General features: G+C 39.7%; 1 protein-coding gene across 1 annotated transcript in view; it reads left to right on the plus strand.

The window, feature by feature from the left end:
- LOC101406248 (transmembrane O-mannosyltransferase targeting cadherins 1) overlaps positions 1-21,077 on the plus strand; it is a 258,671-nt gene that overhangs the window by 209,076 nt on the left and 28,518 nt on the right. Inside the window, exon 13 of the mRNA XM_087442617.1 lies at positions 16,539-16,647. Within this exon, the coding sequence (XP_087298743.1) occupies positions 16,539-16,647 (109 nt within the window). The remainder of the gene's footprint in view (positions 1-16,538; positions 16,648-21,077) is intronic.

Consider the following 21,077-nt stretch of genomic DNA (forward strand, 5'->3'; position numbering starts at 1 on the left):
CGATCTTCCTCACCAAAAAAAAAAAAAAAAAAACTCAAAACGTGGGGAAAATGAATTCTAATTATTATACATAAATAGTTACATGTCGACAGGGTGCTTTAATTTCACTCTACTATTTTTATGAGCTCTTATTTCTTTATGTGATGTTCTAACGACTCATTTTTTAAAGTCATTGTTGTATCTATATATGTCCTAACTTAGAGCCCAAATAACTTAATGGCTGGATAAAATCCTGTCAATGTCTTTTGGGGTCCCTGGATTATATAGTACTGATTTCAAATCATGTAGAAGAGTATTCTTTCCAAAAAAGCCCGCTTTAATGGCCTGTATACAAAATGATGGTTCTTGTTAGGAGGGATATCCTGCCGTTAGGATTATCACATTGTGCTGAATGCGGCTCTACTTGAAAATGACGGCGGAGATTCTTTTACATTTCATCTTGCCGAGACCTGAACAAGAGATGCACTCCCTAACCTTCCTTTTGCAATTCACATATTATTGTCACTAACTATTATCTTGAGTTAGTATATGTGAGTTAAAAGCACAAGGAAATATTTTTTGGAACGTTGCAATGGCTACTTTTCACAGTAGGGGAGACTCCTGGATACCAAATATAGGATTTTTTCTCTCTTTTTCAGTAAAATCAACTCTTAATGATTATCTAAACCAACAGCAATGCTTTACATTTGTATAAGACTGTAGTTTTCTGGTTGCTTTTCTTTTCCTTTTTTTTTTTTTTATGAGGCCCTGCCAATGGCTCTTTAAAGTAGAGAGGGAAGAAGAGGAGACCAAGGTTCTGAGAGGTGAAGTGCCTTGGACAAAGTCACTCTTGTTTATTTCTCTTGCACATTACACCAGAGAGCAAAGTGGCTATGTCTATGTGGATTATTCTTAGAATCCAGTAGAATAAAGTGATGATAATAGCTAACATTTATGTAACCTTTTCCAGTTTTTACAGATAAGTGTTTTTTGTATCCGTTATTTAATCTTTAAAACAATCTATTGTGAGAAGTATTATCATCCTCATCCGCATTTTACAGGTGAGGAAATCAAGGTTCAGAGATCTCATGTGACCCTGGCCTAGGCTGTTGCAGACCCTGGATTGAATCTCTGCTCTTGGACTCCTGTCCTGTTCACTTTCCATTACCCATGTTGCCCAAGTAGTTCTCCTATCCAAAAATTACTTAATATTTACCCATTTAATGACATGCAATTGCCTCTTGGGGAAAAAAGCCTTCCTGTTTTTCTTAAGGAAACAATAAGGTTTGTTTACGTTATATCCCTCAGTAGCAGATGGGTGACCCAGAAAACAGCTGAGCTAATCCAGATTTACATGACTCTGAATTGTGCTTCTGCTTTCCTTAATCTAATTCTGCTATTAAGTAGCAATGGGTCAAAAGCAAAAAGAGGATAAGAATATTTTAAATTTGGTTTTATTTGGTCCTAAAATTTACTTTTCATTTAAGATTTATACCCTATTTATTTCTCATTAGGCAGCTAACTTTTTTAAAATGTGCACTTTTTTGTCATCTAGAACTTAATGCTCATTCTAAGCACTTATCTCTTTGGATACGAGCAGTTTAGGTTTGATCAACTCTAAGAGGGAGGCACTATCATTATTCTTATTTTATAAATAAGGACATTAAGATTTAGAGAAATAGTGTGCCCAGGTCCCTTAGTGAGGAAATAGAAGACATGGGAATTGAACCTACATCTGTCTGACCAAGTACCTTTTCTCTTAATGACCACACTCAACTGTCTCCTTGTGGCTCACCTCAAAACTGGGCTACAGCCTAGAGCCGCACTGCCCAACAGAAATATAATGAGATCCAGAATCTCTAATTTAAAGTTTTCAGGTAGCCATATTTCAAAACATTAAAAAAAAGTAAAATTAATTTTAATAATATATTTTATTTAACTTTAGTATCTCCAAAATATTATCATTTTAACATATAAGTAATATTAAAAATTAATTTCAAAATTGAACATGTAATAATATTAATGAGATAGTATACATTCTTTTTTTATAAGTCATCTTTGTAATCCAGTGTATGTTTTATACTTATAGCACATCTCAGACTTGTCATATTTCAAGAGTTCAATAGCCACGTGTGGTTGGTTAGTGGCTGCTGTACTGGACAGCACAGACCTATTAATGACCTTGACTTTGAGAGAAATGTGAGTCTTTGTCCAGGCCAGAAGCTCTGAATAAGATGTGATTCTGTCAGAGCATCTTAGAAATCTTATAGCAGAGAGGACAGATTTCATTTGAATTTTTGGAATTATATGACAGCTTTAGACCTGTTCACAGCAGTAGACTTCACTGAGTATTACCCAAGTATATCTGGCCTCTTCCATGACCATTTCACTGGACTTTGAAGCTAATCTGTCATGATTCTGTGCAGCACATTGACAGTGTGACAGATTGATAAGGAACAGCTTTCCATTCCTGCTTTCTTAATTTATATTAATTATTGTTGGCTTTGCTTGGAACCTAAAATGTAAAAGAAAATAGGCAAGATTAGCATAAACTTTTTATGGATGAAAAAAGCAGAAGTCCCTGAAGGCTCAAGAGAATATAATAGAGTATTTAAATTCAGGGCATGGGAAAATATTTCTGTGACTCCTTAGGTAAAATAGTTACTGGTTTTGCTACTGAAACAGAATATGAAAAAAAAGCTCTTAAAGAATCATATCAGGGGCCGGCCCCGTGGCTTAGCGGTTAAGTGCACGCGCTCCACTGCTGGCGGCCCGGGGTTCGGATCCAGGGCTCGGATCCCGGGCGCGCACCGACGCACCGCTTCTCTGGCCATGCTGAGGCCGTGTCCCACATACAGCAACTAGAAGGATGTGCAGCTATGACATACAACTATCTACTGGGGCTTTGGGGGAAATTAAATAAATAAATAAATAAATAAATAAATAAATAAATAAATAAATAGAATCATATCATACCTCCTTCATTGCCAAAACTACCTTCCATTCACATGATATGGTATGCACATTATATGGATGTTACAATAAATCTTATAATCAAAACTCAAAAGAAAATGAAATAGAATGTCCAATAATTGAACTGTATACAAGATGAATTTGATAACAGCGTACATTGGATTTTCTTTAGTCCGATCCTTTAGAAAATTGAATTTCTAAAGAATAGAAGGACATGAAGAGGGACTGGCCCGGTGGCGTAGCGGTTAAGTTCGAGCAGTCCGCTTCAGTGCCCCGACGTTTGCAGGTTCGGATCCTGGGCGCAGTCTGACGCACTCCATTGTCCTCAGAGACTTGAGCACCAAGGCAGTGACTTTCCCTTGCTCTCCAACCAGTGCTGCCATCTTTAGCGAATTTGACAGTTACGTCAATCACCTGGTTCCTCTGCCGCCTTGGCTCCAGGGCCCGCCATTTCTGCTCTACCTTGGGCATTCACCAACATGGCCATGCTGTGGGCTTTTTAATTATGCAGACCTTTTCGTTCTCTAGTACTCAAATTCTGAAATGTTACCCTTTGACCTTAACCTCTTACCTCTGCCCACCCTTCCCTCCCCTCTCTGTCATTCCCACTGACCCTTTGACAGGGTTTTGATTATGACCTGCCACCTCCTAGCTCTTCTCTGTACTCACTTGTCTTATTTGAAGACCTTAATGTTGACATGCCCTCCGGGACAAGTGTTATTCCCCTCTACTTGCTCATTCCTACTGGCCCTGCTCTTTACCATTGTTAGAATCTCTGTTCTCTCTGATTTTTATGTTCATAATTTATAGTTCCATCTCTGATATATCTGATCTATTTCAACTGGGACTTTTTCACACCCTGACCATCATTTTAGGCCCTTAAGCCAAGGTACCCCATTGCCTGCATTTTACTTTCCTAGACCAGTATTTCTCAACTCTTTTTCATTATCAACCCCCACCTCCACCCCAGGAGCCTTTTTAAGCATTGTTTCCTGATCACCTCCTCCCCCAATTAAATACTCAGGAATAAGATTTATTAGGTAGGGTTGAGCGTTGAGAGACCACAAACCACTGTAACATCTAATTTTACTTTTATATGTAATCTAATAATATTTTTCACTGCACCATCCCCACTCCAAGGAGCAGTTTTCACCTCTGTCAAGAATGTATGCCCTAGACCCTCATCCAATCTATCAAGTGTTGGAGGTGAAAGACACAAATCTGAGCTGAATGGGATCCTAACAACTCTGAAGAGAGCATTGTGAAACAAAACAGGATTGAGGGTCAGAGCTGTTAAATTCATCCCTTACTGTCTTATAATATCTCCCAAATATTTTCTGTTTTCCTAATACATGTATCCTTTGTTCCCCTCCTGGGTGCCCATACACACAGCTAGAAAATGACATCATCCCTTACTTTTGCTAAGAATATTCAAGTCATTCAAGGTGAATTTTTGCAGCTTTCCTTCTTCCTACCTAAAAATTTCCTGCATATTCACAGACTCCCTCTTCTTTTGTTCTTCCATGGAAGGAAGAATTGTCTTGCCTCCTTAATAAGGCTAAGTGCTCACACCTGTGTTTATGTGTTTTTTTTAAATTGAGGCATAATTAACATGCAAAAAATTGCACAAATCTTAAATGTTCGGTGCAATGAGTTTTGACAATTTTATATACTCTTGTAATTACCCCCAAAATAACATATAGAACATTTCCATCACCCCAGAAAGATAACCTCATACCTCTTTCCAGTAAATTTCTTGCTCCCCTGAGGCAATCATTGTTCTGATTTTTTTCATCATAAGCTAGTTTTCGCCTGTTTGAGAACTTCATATAAAGGCGATCATTTAATATGTACATTTTTGGCATCTGGATATTTTTACTTATTATAATTTTTTGAGTCTTCTCCGTGTTGTTACATGCTACTTTTTTTTTTTATTGCTGAGTAGTATTCCATTGTCTAAACATGCTGTAATTTGTTTATCCATTTTCCTGTGGGTGGATATTTGGTTTGTTTACAGATTTGAGTTATTATGAATATTCATATTGTGAATATTCATGTCTAAGTCTTTGTATGTTCAGTTTTCTTGGGTAAATATCTAAGAGTAGAATTGTAGGTACATGTGTCTTTAATGTATTAGGAAACTGCCAAACAGTTCTCCAAAGTAATTCTACTACTTTTCACTGCATCAGCAATGGTGAGAGATCCTTTTGCTTCACACCCTCACTGACATTTGGTGTTGTCAGTCTTTTTATTTTAGCCATTAGTGGGCATCAGTGTAAAATCCACATGTGTTCTTGATTCTATTTTTTTCCCTTTCTCCCTTCCATTCTCATGGGCTCTCTCTTAGGTCCTCAGATTCTTCCCATCCCACAAGCTTCTATATACCCTGGATTCCCCTAGGGAATCTTTCTCAGTTCAGCTATTCCCTCCAGTTGTTCTCCTAACTCCTTCCTGTCTCTGATCAAATTGGCAAGAAGAATGGTTAGCACCTAGTGCTTCTCCCTCCTCGCCTCCTGTTCATTCGGCTCTCGAGTGGAGCTGCTCTCTCTCGAACATCAGCTGTGAATTCCGAAGGTTCTCTCAGCTCTCATTCTCCTTAATTTCTCTGAAGTGAAGAATATGACACTGTTGACCTCGCACTGCTTTTGAAGTTGTTTATTTTATTGCTTATATTGTAACACATTCTTTTTCTCTTCTATTTCCAACATCTACTCTTTTTCTACCCCTCCCTCCCGCAGAAATGTAAGAGTACCTAAGAAATTCATTGAGTATCCATTACATACATACATGTAGTACAAAAAGTCTTAGCATTCAGCACTTTCCATAATCCTGCCACTTTCCTCTATTTTCTGCTGTTCTCCCATTCTGTGTGCACCCAGACATCCAAACTGGCCACTTGTCAATATGTGAGAAATACAAACCTGCAAACTACATTTGAGAGAATACTACAAAGGTTTTAAAATGAGAACTCTTCTAGTTCATCTAAAATATGGTGTCATTTGCATTTTTTCATCTTATATTCAATGTCTGTACAAAACTGAATTATCTGGGAAAAGATGAGAATGTTTACCTATTTCCCCAGATTTGGGAGTTATTTGTATATAAACAGATTGCTCATTGTTAAAATATTTTTGTAAATATCTCTCTTCCACCAAAACTCTCCTCGTTCGTGCTGTGATTACTAATGAATTGAGCATGAGTGAGTTGTTTTAAATCCATAGTTTGGTTTGCAAGGAAAGGTCCCTTTTCTCAATCCTTTGTTTTGCTGTGATGGCTGCAATAAACACTCCTGCGGCCAGAAGACATTTCTGCACAGGAAGCCCTGTGGGAGAGAGCAAGCTTTAAGGAACTCCTCCTTTGGTTTACATTTTCTTGAAGGAATTGGAATGTCATCGTTTTCTTTCCTGGCATAAATATTTCTGACAGAGGATAATTAAACAGGCCAGACTGCTTTGTCAAGTCCAAGAGTTTTCAGCTGTCTCCTCTGTCCTGAAAATCATTTTCCCACCCCCTTAACCCTCATAATATTTACTGGCTTCATTTGTGGTCTTGTCCCCTTAAGCTCTTGTGCTGAGGAATGACTTGGAACAACTCTTGGCTAAAGATGTAGCTTAAAGAAGGTACAATTCAATTAAAAGAATAAGAGAAATAAAGGTAGTCGTTGGACATTGCTTCTTGCACACATTGTCTTACTTTAGGGGACCAGGCCCTTCATTTTTTATCTTAAACCCAGTAGGAGATCAACTTTGCCCTGACACAAAGGCTAAATTTAGAATATAAGTGGTTAGAAATCATTAAAAGGCTTTCAGGTTTAAAATGCTCTGTGTAGGCCGGGAACAATGAAGGACAGAAGGAGGAACATGCACGTTCTCTGGGTCGCCTCTGGCCCACACTTGCCTATGACCTGCAGAGTCTGTCCCCGGAAGCACTTAGGAGAGGTGACACTTACTTCCATCTCTTCTTGATGACTCCTTACCAATTCTGCACCCTCCCTCCCACGCTCCCTCCCTCAAGCAGGCCCACCTGCTTTCACGCTGTGCCACCTCTCTGCTGGGCAGCATGGCAGGGCTCTCTGCCCCCAACCTTTCTGCCACCACTGCTCCTCCAAGTGAAAAGAACAATAGTAACTGACACTCGAATGACAAATTGTAAAGTGCTTCCTCCTGTCTCGTGAACCTGCCCACTCTGGGTTTGTGGACGGCAGGCACAGTCCCTCCCTGTTACAGACAGGGAAACGGGAGAGGGAGGGTCACAGGCAGGAAGTTGTGAAGGGGCACCTCCAGAGCCAGCGCGTTCAGTGACCTCATGCTGCCACGCTAACCGTCTCTCCTGTGCTCTCCTCAAGACTGGGAGCTGGAGAGCTTAGTGATTTGGGATCTTGGCTCTACCAGCTAGTAGTGTGTGACCTTGGGAAACGATTTTATCTTGCAATGCCTCCAATTACTCACTTATAAAGTGGAAATAATACTAGTAACTATGTCCTTTATGAGTACTAAAGACGAGAATGCATGTGAGTACTTAGCATAGGACCTAGCCCAAAATGAGGATGAAATAGGTTTTAGCTATTATTAATTATTACTAGCCCAGGGACATAACCTCCCACTTCCAAGTTGAAGCTCAACTTCTTGGTATAAAGTTAATAATGAATCAGAAGTAGGTAACGTATTTTCTACTGCAGTTGAACGGCTGCAGGCAATACTCAACCTCCTCGAGACTCAGTTTCCTCCTGTTCAGAATAGGGGGTGGGACCAGGTGACCGCATAAAGCTCTCTGGCTGCAACAATCTGTGGTTTTAATATGACTCCAGGTTTCTAGCCTCTTAACTGAAATGTAAGTAGAAGACCAGAAAGGAACTTGAAAGTCCCCTTTCTCTTCAAAGGCAATAGTTGCGTTGGAACAGATCCTGCCTTTGCTGGGAAATCAGCTAGTGAAGCTTCTGGTAGAAATTCCAGATGAGAATCCAGTTGGAGAGCGGGGAAAGAGCAAGCGGAACTAACATTTACTGCATCGTCCCATGTACCAGACACTTGGCTCAGCACACTGCTGGCGTGCGTCTGTTCCACACTTACGGGAACCGGGAGAGGTAGAGATTAATGTGCACATTTCACAGATTTTGGCCATTGAGGCTCATGGAGGTGGAACATCTAATCCAAGTCATACAGCTGGTGAGGGCAGAGCCAGGATTTAGACAGCAATCAGCCTGAGCCTAAAACCAGGGACATGCATTCAACTGCATCGTCAAAGTGGCCCTTTCTCTATGGGATAAATGAATCCTGGCTAAATCAGGATCTTCTAGCTGCCTTCTCCTCCACGTCCCAACCCGGAAGCATTGACATTTCCATTCTTTGCTTCAAATCAGGGAAGGGCTTAGCGTAACTATTTGCCGGCACTTTGGAGTGATGCTGGCTTGGGACTATTTCCCCCCTCCCAGGCCCCCTCCACGCACTGTGGCACAGAACTGGCTCCATACACGCAGGGTCAAGGCCATCGTGGGGCAAATGCCCAGCTGCAGGGGTTCAGGGCAGTGACCTGACCGAGCTGAGGATAAAGACATCAAGAGCTGTTCCAAAGGAGTGAAGGAGAGGGGACTCGGGACGAACGTTTCCTCAGGACCTGCCCTGTGCCAGCCCCTGTGTGAGGCCTTTGTGTGAGCAGAACTTTCCATTATCCCACTCCTCAGTTTTCAGCTGGGGAGAGAGGTGTTAAAGGCAACCAAAGCTTGACCCTCATACCACATAGGGTGGGCACCCCACCTGACTTCCATCGTTGCCACAGTGACCCGAATCTGACCCTGCAAACCCACTATGGGGGGTGCAGGTGATCCATTCTCTTAATGCTAACTACAGTGAGTGTGATTTTGGAGTTGAAAAAAAAGTTCCATCTTCACCACCACATAATTAATGAATTTGTTCTCCAGACAGTTCTCCTGTGTCACTTTGTAAAAAGTCAAGCAGAAAAACTAGGGTGAATGCCAATAAACTAGATGCTATATTTCCATCACATCGCCCAGAAATGCATCCGGTAAACTTGAACATAAAAGAAGCTATGCAGAGTATGATCCAATTTTCTTATTTTTCTTCTACTAGGAAAGATAGTAGAGCCACAGAAAAATGTGTGCTCTGAAAAGATCACCTCAGTCAGACATTTACAATTTGACTTTCACAATTCAGTTTTTCAGAAGAGCTGGTAAAGTATATCAGCACCCCCTCAAAAAAAAAAAATTAAGCATAATCTTTTTCCTCTGTGAGAGACATCGTTTTTGGATCCAACAACAGCAAAACACCCCAATAAAGGAATAAGAATAGAGCTGCCCAGCACTCTAGGTTCACACTGTGTTTAACAGGAAATTTTACTGCTGCCAAGTGGATTGCCAAATTCATGTATTTCTGTTACTGGCATTTCCTAAATTCTCCCAAAATGTCAATACTTTTTCAAAGCAAGCATCTGCTTTCAGTTTAAATGAATGTGTCATGAGATTTTAGACAGGAATCCAAAAAATTTTCTAAATTGACAAACTTCACAGGTCTTTAATTCCTAAAAGAAAATGCGATGAAACCTTATTTGCTTTTGCTAAATATCTGTCACTGAGATAGAGCCAGGAAAGTGAGATGATGCAAATGTTGTTACTTAACACACAAGAAAAACGGTCCCACTGCTGTATAACCGAAGAGAAGATTCCCTGTGAAACTACAAATATTTAATGGCAAAATTTGCACGTTGTGAACAAGATCTAATTTCTACTTAATGTTCCTCTTGTGAAATCAATGATGAAGATGTTATTGGTCCCAGGAACCCCATCGCCGGAATTTTAGCCTTTTGGAAGTTCCTGGGGGAAACTTAAGAGAGTGGAGTTGTGCTTGCAGAATATTAAGAGATTTTTATTCGTGTTATGATGCCTGTATGGCATCCCGGGAGCTAAGACTTGGATGCACAATAGAGGACATTCGCAACAGAGCTTCTATGAGAGAGAAAACTGCCTCTTCCAATCGCAGTTCCCCAGTGTCACCCTCCACACGGCCCCCCTTCCAGCCTCCCCACATCACGCAGCATCCAGAGGTGTCGATCATCCAGGGAAATCACCCGGCCACTGTGACCTTCCTCTTTGGCTCGAATTACTCCAGCAAGTCTTCTTTCTCCTTTTTTTTTTTTAGCTTTCCGCACTCTGTTATGTTTAGTCTTACATCAAGGATCAATTGACCAGGCAAATCACACGTTGTAACCAGGGCAGAGTTTCTTAAAGCATGGGCTGAAGACCACCCTCAACAGAATCACCTGAGGGGCTTATTAAGAATGTTGATTCCCGGGCCGTACCCCAGACCTACTGAATCTTAAGACACCTGGGATCCTGCATTTTACCAAACACTTAATGATTCTTAAAGCAGTAAAATTTGAGAACTGTTGGTCTAAGAGAAAAGTGAAGACAAAGTATTTTAGGTCATGGAGGATTATCAGTCATCAGCTGGTGACAGATAAGGACATTCAGGATGCTGAGAAGCAACAAATATTACCTAACCCCGGAGTGGTTTTATTCTTAGCTGCTTCTCTCACTTATCCAGGGATCCCTAATAGTTCCATCAGTGCCACTTGAACCCCCTGCAGAGGCTCTGACAGTCCCCAGTGTCCTTAGTGTGACATCGGTTTCCAAAGGGATTCAGAGTGCTCCTTTCTGTGACTCCAAACTCAGGGTGTGCCTGGGGCTAATTGGACGGGGTCTGTACTGAGCTTAGATTTTATAAATTTTTTCACCAGTTATGAGCTACTTAATTCAAGCCTTTTCTGTGCAATTCAGAGAAACAACTTGTGGACTTGGTTACCTGTATTACATGCTTGGTGAATTCAGAGGAAAATATTATTTCTTATTTTTCCCCTTTTGAATTGACCTGTCAATTCAGTCTAAATGGCTAACAGAGTAGTCCTAGGTAGATGGGGCTTATATTGATAATGGGCTTCTGATTTCCCTAAGTTGCTTTTTATAGAGCCAAAATGAATGCATTAGGAAGTTTTAATACTGTCTAATGCTGGCCCAGGAGTGATCTGTACTATGAGAGTACATGGGTAATTCCCATTATTAAGAAGTTTGAGAATATCTATTTGAAATTTTGTGCCTCTCTTGTTATACCTTTTTACGTGGAAATAACTGCTTAAACCTTTCTTTTCTAAGAAGCTTCCCTGGCTTGGCTGAAGAAGAGGCTCAAAATGGCTCCTGATTCTTTCTAGCCTACATATTCACCTGTAGCAATCACCCCTAGAATGTGGAGACTCACTCCCTTATGTGGCTCCAATGTCAGCTGAGTGCATTCTGGATTAATCAGTCTGCCATTTAGGTCTCCTCAGCCTGATGTTGCTTTAGAATGAGGTTTCCAGAGATTACGACTGTCTGTTACTGGTGTTCTTTTACATTTAGTACAACACTATTCATTTGTGTATTTAATGATGATTATTACATTAAAAATCTATTATGGTGTCAGACAGGAAAAATCACTCTAATATCTAACAGATTTTTGGTGACTAGTTTGAAATGTGAAAGTTTATCACTTTGGAGGGAATTTCAAAAACACCACATACTCCTTGATTTTAGAATTTAATTTTAAAAGAAGGGGGAATATAGGTTTTAATGGGCGATTTTAGAAACATTAAACAATCTAATAAAAGCCAAAACATACATAGTACCTACTGTGTGCCAAAGACACAGGGAGGTCAGACAATTTGTCTAAAGAAACACAGCTTGTAAATGGTAGAGGTAGAGGCAGGACCCAGTCCTTCTGGTTTTTGCGTCTGTGCTTTTAACTACTATGTGGAGTTAAGGTAGAGAGAAGCTGTTTAGCAGTGCCTGCTAAAAAAGGAAGTGCTCAATAAATGGAAACTATACTTGAATTTTCTTATCTCTCTAAGGCTTAGGATGCTTCTGTCTTCCTTAGGATCACTTGTATAATATTGAAAGAGCTGTCGAAATAGACATAAAATGGATAATTATATTGTCCTCCTCTGTCAAATTTTATTAGAATATTGGAAAGTTTATTTAAGGAGATTTAGAAAGATCTAGGAATAAAGAAAATAGTAAAACCATGTTTGTTTTAAAAAAATTAATTCAGCAATTATTGAATTTCTACGAAGTGCTAGTACTAGTCTCTGGGATAAAAGAAATAAGACTACTAAGACGTGAGTCCTGCCTATGAAGGAGCTTAAAACCTAGTAAGGATCACAGACAGGGTGCATAACATTTAACAGAATGCATGCAGAAATGCCAAGCATGGCCTGTCACTGGAACGGGCTAGACTTGAAGTTCTAAATTAGAATCTTGGTGTTACAGCAGCTCTATGCTGGGGACAAATCACTTGAGCTCTCCAAATCTCACTTTTTGATTTTTGTTGGAGTGGTGGTGGCTAGTATTGTTTTCTAAATCTTTAAAATGGAAAGGATTATGCCTACTTCATAATGCTTAATGAGAATTAAAATAAATCATGCAAAGGAATACTTACTCTGTCCTTAGCGGAGAGTAAATGTTCAGCCAGCACCTATTGCAAAACATGAAGCTTTAAAAACTTGCCTGCATGGAGTGTTCACTGATAGACAGACTGGCACCCTCCCGCAGGAGGCAGTAGTGGGAGCCCTTCATGTGCCAAGGCCTTGGAGAAGAAAAGTGAGCTCAAGCCTAGTTACTCCTCAGAATGTTGAGCTGAAGAACCAAGGGCAGCTGCCCCTTTGGAGGCCAGAACAGGGCTTCTAATGGTGATTCCCCTACCATCTTTTCTCTTATAGAGATACAAAAAGAAAACCAAAATATCAGAAAGGTAAAGAAAACCAAAATATCGGAAAGGTAGCATATATATCGTTTCCGATTTTGTTATATGTTTAGGAGCTCTGATGAAAGGATCATGCTGTGAGCTGGGCAAGTCAGGGAAGGCTTCACAGGGAGGCAGAAGTTGAATGAAGAGGAGAGGAAAGCCATCTGTGAAGTGGCATGGCAAGAATGCCAGCCTGAGAGGCACAAGACCTGGTGCGAGGCCTTCCTTTTTCACTTGGGGCCAGGGCAAATCACTGGGGTTCCCTGAGTCTCAGTTTCCACAACTCTAAACCAAGGAGGTTGGATCATATCCATAATTCTCAAATCTGGATGGCTGTCATATTCCTATAGAGAGTTTCCTATTAAGAAGCCTAACCTCAGAGCACCACGTTTTAAAAGCACCCCATATGATTTTAGGGTACAGCGAGGGTAGAGAAGCAGTGGAATTGGTGATCTCTTAGGTTCTGTAGAATAGATGCCAAAGGCCACCCAGTCTGGCTGGATTAGTGGGTACCTAGGTATGTTTGGATGGTTGGTCAGAACCATATTATAGAGGGTTTTAAACTGAGAGTCTATTTGTAGGCAATAGGGAGAAGATTATTATGAAGATTAATATTATTAATAATGAATATTTTTATATAAGGGAATGTGTTGAAAGCATTGCTCTAGAAAAAAATGTATCTTTCAGTTGTCTGTATGTAGTAGGAAGAAAAGACAGAGGGAACTAGAAAAAGGGTGTGAACTAAGGGTGTGAGCTAAAGTGTTAGCAAGCAAAACTGAGTGAGGTGCACTCTAGACTGCAATAATCCAATAGAATTGATTTTTAATATGGGATAATTAGCAGAGGAACATGGGTCATAATGTAGATATGAGACGGAATGCTACTGAATTCAGAAACAGGTTAAAATCACGTTACTGTATGACCAAGGAAGGTTCCATTTAGATGAATTATCCACTATAAGTTATTGTGTCAAAACCACACCTATTTCAAAAACTCGAACCAAAGAATGAGCAAAAGAGAGGCTACAGAGGAAATACAGCTTCCCTACTATTCATCTCCCTTTCAGAAACAACAACAACAACAACAACAAAATTACCACTTATCAATTTTTTGGGCTTTCATAAAAAACATTTAAAAATATCCATTAAGGTGGCAAGTGCCTGACCCCTATTGGTGTCTAATGACTCTCAAAGGCTCCCAGGGAAAAGCAGTCATCCAGGAGTGCAGAGCCAAGAGGAAAAGTCCTGTCTGCCCGAGTCTTTGCATCTTGCAATACTCATATACTAAACAAAATTGCGTGATGAGATGTTTTTCTGAAAATGTGTCATTCAGTCCCTCAAGAGATTAATAGAGATACAGTTTTTCATAAAGAATCCGAGTTCCCTGTGAATAACTCTGATGCTGACTTTTCCATTGTGTCTCATGAATGTTAATGGACGACCTCAAGTATTTAGATTCATAGGTTGTGTTAAGTGGTAATTAATCTCGCTGAGTTCGTATATAAAAGGTTTAAGTTGCCATTCTAACTGTTGTGAGCCATGCCAAATGAAAATCACGACATCTTTACCCACATCAAATTGTGTGTTTTTTTCTGCTGATTTTGAAGACTGTCCAAGCTAAATCATGTCCTGAGGGACTTAATTTTCAGCCTTAATTTCCTAAATCCGTACCTTCCTTTGGATTTTGGAAGGATTTCTAAATTAACGTTAATGAAGATTTACAAAATCCTTGGAGGAAGAGTTCTGCTAACCATGAAATCAATAGTCAAATTACCAGGATTAAAAATCAGTTTTCATTTAAAACATGTGCCCATGGAAGAATTACTTCAAGGTATATTTTAGAATAAAAACCCAACCAAGAGTATGTAATCATAGTGGACTTCCACAGAGTCCTACAGACATGCTTTAAACATTGTTGACTAAATGAATGAATCAACAAGAAAGCAGCACTAAGAGAGCTGGAATGCAAATTTCTTACAGCCATCCAATTTTAAAGCCACATCCCAAGGACGATCCACTTAAGGACACAGGTGTTACACCTTGATATCAAGGGCAAGACTGTGCCTCAAGAAGGGGCCAAGTAGGAGTTAGCTAGACCCCAGTAAGGAGAGGATAGCATGGACAGCCAGCCACCTCTCTTGGGAAATAGCTAACCCATAACAGAAAATGATAAATGTTTGCTAAATTGAGTAGCTAAATGCAAGGTCTATGCTGGAAACATGACTTTGTTTTTCAAGGTCTGTGATGGAGACTTATCTTCTAGGTAAAATCACCTTGTAACATGCTGCTTCTAGCACTTGGAACTCAAACTTGTGGAGTCAGTATTAGTTTTCCCTCTATAGATCTTCCTCCTACAGAGTCTGAAGCCATAGGGGGTTTATAGCAGGAGCTACCCTCAGCTGCCTTTAATAATTCATGGAGCAAGTCTGCTGAAATCTTAGTACGTGCACAGATTACCTGAAGATCTTCTTAAAATGCAGGGTCTGATGCATTGCATCCAGATGGGGCATTTCTAACAAGCCCCGTGGTGATGTTGATGATACTGGTCCGTGAATCACATTTTGAGCAGCACGATCGTAAGAGGTGGATTTCTTAGTAGTTAGAATAAGCAGATGTGGTGTGATGGAAGAGCCCTGGGTCTTGACTCAGAAGACGGGTTATGTGAACATGATGAGTCACTTGACTTTTCTGAATCCAAATTTTCTAATTAGGAAAATGAGTATAATTGGACAATAATACCTGCTGCCTGGGATTGTTGTTAATTATTAAATTAATAATGTTATGGGGAAATTTACCAGAGCATATGGTACGTATTCACTGCTGAATAAGTGATTGATGCCCCTAAATAGTAAAAATGTAAGCACATAATTCAGTACTGGTAACTGGTAAAGATGGGGGGACCCTTAGGTCGTGTGCTCTCTATAGTTCTAGGGGTTCTATTCGTCATTCCACTTTTTTGCCAATTACAATGTGTTAGCATTACAATTAGCACTTGATCAGTGTTTGTGGGATTGTGTTAGTAGCAAAGTTGATCACTGCCGGTGTACATTTTTGGCTTGAAAGATATTGATATCAGGTTGATGACACTCCATGGCACTAACGGGAGAGAACTGTCACTCAAAATAATGGCAACAACTTTTGAGCATTGTTTGAACCAGAAGTGTAATCATTGGGAGAAGACTAAAATGAAGAGGACAGAACCAGCCCCAATTTTTCATAAAAATATGATAAAATAGCTGATCATTTTTTGCCAGCCAGTAGTCACAGTATTTTCTAATTTAAGAAATTATGTATAAAATGTATCTCTTTTAGATGTAAGAGCAAAGATGAACATGGGCAGTTGGGCTGGCTTGTCCCCAACAGGTGGCTCAGCCTCTGTTAGGAGCCCAGCCTGTGGTGGCACAACTAATACACAGGGGCTCAAATCATCTTCCACATCCTTGAAAACCGGCTCCTACGCCATCCAGCTAATGCCCCTTGCTCCTCTAAGAGTCAAACTTCCTGGTTAGCAAACTCGTAAAATATTACGTAAACTCACAAAAAGTGCATAGCAGGAAATAGAAGGTAGAAAAATCAGTGAATAACTTGCAGCATCATTTACATCTTAACATCTCTTTCTGTTGAGAATTCAGAGACAGAGAAACCGTTAGCAACTTGAGACAGTCTAGTTTAATTCATTTGTGATAAAATCCAGAGTGAATCAGTTAATCTTTGCTAAAAGAAATGAGATTTTAAAGTATAACCAGGGGATTTAAACAAGGCGTTATTAAAAGATTTTTTTTCTCCCTCTTATCCTCTATAGGTCCCAAGAGAAAAAAGAAGAGGCTGTCACTTTACTGAAGGATTCCATTAAATATGGTCCAGAGTTTGCAGATGCGTATTCAAGCTTAGCTTCATTATTAGCTGAACAGGTAATTGTTTCTATTTAATTTCATATAATATTTGTTAAAAATCTTACTGTTGAATAGGTAAATTAATATTACACAGATTTTTATACCGATGGTTTAATTGTGAGTTCATATTGGATCACTAATCTCTATGTCAATTTTCTTCTTGACAGAAATTACAAGCCTAGTTTTCTCATGTCAGTACTTTCTGTAGAGTGTAAGTGGTCTTTACACAAAGGTGGTCCATTATAGGGCATTGGTATATTCTCTATCACTTTGGGACAAAATCTGTCAAGAACAGTACATGATAGTTGCTGGTTTTATTACTATTTAGTTATATTTTTCTGCTAATGAACTAGGATCTCTGAACTCAATATGGAATCAGTTACCAATAATCTTATAGATCCTGTATCTTAATACCTGTCAGAAGATCACAGAGGCTTATTGAGCCAGCTCCTCCGAGATGATATTTCTCATGGCATGAAACAGGAGTATGTTGATTCCCCTCCTTCTTTTCACTTGTGTCTAAACGATTTGATACCACTTTTCAGTGTCCTGGACGCATGTGCCCTACTGTGGGGAAACATATATAAATTGTCTTCTCTAAACTGATGATATGGTTTTGTGGACACACGTAAGTGCTCTTGATAGACAGTAGATTCCGCTGTCATACAACTGCCAGGTTGTCTTTAAAATCAAACTCAACACCTTTGAAAGATACCCTGCAGCATCAGTTGGCTTAAATGTAATGAATGATTTGATACCGCATGTCAGGTACTTTGGGGTGCAATTTGCATTTGAAAAACTTTGGAGGTCTCACCAGGAAACAAAATTAGGACATTTTATGGATATTGAAGTGTCAGAAATGACATGCCTAGTTGTCTCGCTCTAATATTTTCCATAGAGCATAGGTGGGCTTTAGACAAAAGCCTGTGTCTATAGTGGGTGATTTTGATGCATGTTTTAGCATGATATTGAAGCTAAAATGATGATGGTCATGTTCTATGGTGTACACTGGCAGTCCCCAGCTGCCCTTGGCTTGTGTTGAAGCTGACACAGTAGGGTTTTCTGGAGAACAGATTGACTCCATCATTGTTCCTTTTCTCACCTCCTCCTGGCTCCTTCATTTTCCTAAGACCCTCTCACCCTCCCTCTGCTTGGTGGCTTGTTTTGCAGCCACTCCTACTTGCCAAGCATGCTTCTCGGTCAGGGCCTTTGCAACAACTGTTCCCTCTGCCCGCAACACTTTGTTCCCATGTATCTTTGAGTTTTTCATTCCTTATCTCATGCTGGTTTCTGCCCAAATATTACCATATCAAATGGGTTGTCTGTGATTACCCTTTCAAATAGCTACCTCTCACTGCCCACCACATTCTCTGTCACCTTGCCTTGCCTTATTTTTCCCCATAGCGTTTACCACCATCTGACATACATTTATTTGTCTATGGTGTTTCTCCCACCAGTGGAATATTTACCTCCGTGAGAATGGCTATCTCTTTTATTCATGGGTATATCCCCATGTCTGTCACATTGTATGCAACCAATAAATTTTGAATGAATAAATGAATTAATATGAACTGAAGAACATGTAGTCCCTCCAAATCCAGTACCTATTCTAAATTTGACTCTTACATTACAAGTAGGGCTGGGTAGGTGGGCCACACTGTCTTGTAACTGAATTGTGCCTCAGTGTGGTGCTCTAATCCTCCACTGAGGAACAGTATGAGGAACAGCCATGTGAAATTACTCATTATGACCATAGGGTCAGGGATGGGGTTGAGGCCAGTGCCTACTACATCATTCAGTGGTTTCTTTATGAGGACTCGAGAGAGAAATTTCTCTCATGTCTCAGTGTTAGGAAAGGCTAGACTTCTCTTGAATTATAAGATTTTTGTTTTATTTTTAATCTAATGCATGAAAAATCTTGCAAATGCTAGAAAGATCAACTCTATTTCCACCCCACCTCCACCCCCGCCTCCAACTAACAACCATCTGGACTGTATAGTCTGCTTTTCTGCATATGCTATTCTTACTCCTGTTTATCATTTTCCTTAATAATTTATTTTATTCAATTTATATTCTTTGTTTTTGAAAGCTGCCTCAATTTCTTTGTGGAATAATTAGGTATAAATAGGTGAATAAAGAAATAAAGCATTGTGTTAATAGTTCCCATTCATACTTTTTTCCCACAACTCACCAGGACAGATAATAAACATTAAATTGCTCTTCTTGATGAAAATTACCCTGAAGTAAATGACAGTATCATTCACCTAATACCAGTGATAATGCAGTATGTTGTTTTTTGGGAGTTCTCTACAGGTATTCACACAGTTCCATCTTCCTGAAATGCCATCTTTTCTTTCTCCCTTTCTATATCCTCCACATTTTTCAAGATCCAATTCAACTTCCACTTCCTCCCTCAACATTATTCCACCTCCCCAGCTCGTGGTGAGTTATGTTTCCTTGGAGCTCCTAGAACATTTTTGGAAACACACATCAGGTTACAAACTAGTCATATTTTTTTTTTATTTCTTGAGTTGATATCTCGAACTATAATTTAAACAGTTTTGAGGTTTATTTTTCTTGCAAGGCTGCAAGTTTCTTTAAGAAAAGCAGTGTCGGGCCGGCCCCATGGCTTAGTGGTTAAGTGCGCGCGCTTCGCTACTGGCGGCCCAGGTTCAGATCCCAGGCACGCACCGACGCACTGCTTCTCCGGCCATGCTGAGGCCGCGTCCCACTTACAGCAGCTAGAAGGATGTGCAACTATGACATGCAACTATCTACTGGGGCTTTGGGGGGAAAAAAGGAGGAGGATTGGCAATAGATGTTAGCGCAGAGCCGGTCTTCCTCAGCAAAAAGAGGATTAGCATGGGTGTTAGCTCAGGGCTGATCTTCCTCACAAAAAAAAAAAAAGAAAGAAAGAAAAGCAGTGTCTTCTTTTTATACGCATTCCTCCTCTAAGGCTTAGAACAGTTCACTGTATAATGCAGGCATTCATACAGCGTGTCTTGATGTAAGTTACTTTGGGATTCAGTTACCCTATGCTGTGCTAGTAAGAGCATTTGACGGTGAACTAGGAGACCCATTTCTAGACCTCACTTTATAGTAACCTAATGCACAGACTTGAGTGAGGAGTGCTTTACCTCTCTTGGCCTCAGTTTCCAAATCTGAAAATAGATAAATATTCTAAATTATCTTTACTTATCTTTATTGTATCTTATAGCTATAACATTTTAAGAGTGTCTAAAACTATCTCCTTTAACATCAACTAAGTGCTAATGAATATTTTAATGAATAACTTAAGGCTCCACTGTAATTATTGCTATTGTTTTTATACAAATAAAGGATTAATATGTTAGTTGGTGATTTGCCTTAATAAATCTCCGAAAGTTTCAGTTTTATTCCTTTTCTAAATTGATGAACTCCAAGTTCATGAAAAGTTACTATTTTAAAAATGATTGAGGAGCTGGCCCCGTGGCCTAGTGGTTAAGTTCAGCATGTTCGGCTTTGGCGGCCCAGGTTCAGTTCCCAGGAGTAGACTTTTATACCACTTGTTGGCAGCCACGCTGTGGCAGCAACCCACATACAAAATAGAGGAAGATTGGCACAGATGTTAGCTCAGGGCGAATCTTCGCGGCAAAAAAAAAAAATGATTGAGATGTTTAGTGACCTTGAAATTTATTTTAGTCCATTCTGCAGCATCTTACTGTTAACAAATTTTATAGAAGGTAGAAGATTTAAAAGGTCAACATATATACTTTTTCTTCAGTTATGTTTAAGAAGTGTCCAATGCCATATTTGTAATCAATTACGTGATAAATTTAATTTTCGTAAACCACAATGGCAAGTTGATGTAAAGTTATTGCATGTCGCATAGTTGAAGTTACAAACAATTTTTAAGAAAAACAAATTATAACTACAACCATGATCTTTTCTTACATACAAAGGTCACATCTTTTGCCAGTCTTTCCTGCTCTAGATTTGAATGTAAAATGCCATGAGATGTAAGAATGTAATTGAAAGATTGAAAGATTCTTTTCTTCTGCTCCTTTGGGCAATTGATTTCAACATCAGAGAGAGACAGCAGCTGTCGGGCATCACTGAGGATTGCCTTCCCTCTCTGACTTTCAACATCTTCATGTTTTGAATTCTTTAATACAAGAATGCTTCAGATGCACAAGTGAGGTGCAGAGAAACTGTTAGAGAAAAATCCACCTGGCTTCACATTCTTTGATACAAATGAATTCATTTCTTGATGGCACAACCTTATTTAACAGCATTCCAGAATTTCAAATACTCTGAATATATGAAAGCAGTATTTACAAACCTTGGTCAATCTGTGCACACTTGTGAAACCCTCCCCTCACTTAACAGCCCATCTTCCAGTACCATCATGTGTGCACGTGCTCGGCCCGTGCTTACTGTGGTTGTGGGCCAATCTAATGTTAGAAAAC

The sequence above is a fragment of the Ceratotherium simum genome, chromosome 17, assembly GCF_057802395.1.
Source record: "Ceratotherium simum simum isolate JZ-2026a chromosome 17, ASM5780239v1, whole genome shotgun sequence".
NCBI classification, from domain to species: domain Eukaryota; kingdom Metazoa; phylum Chordata; class Mammalia; order Perissodactyla; family Rhinocerotidae; genus Ceratotherium; species Ceratotherium simum.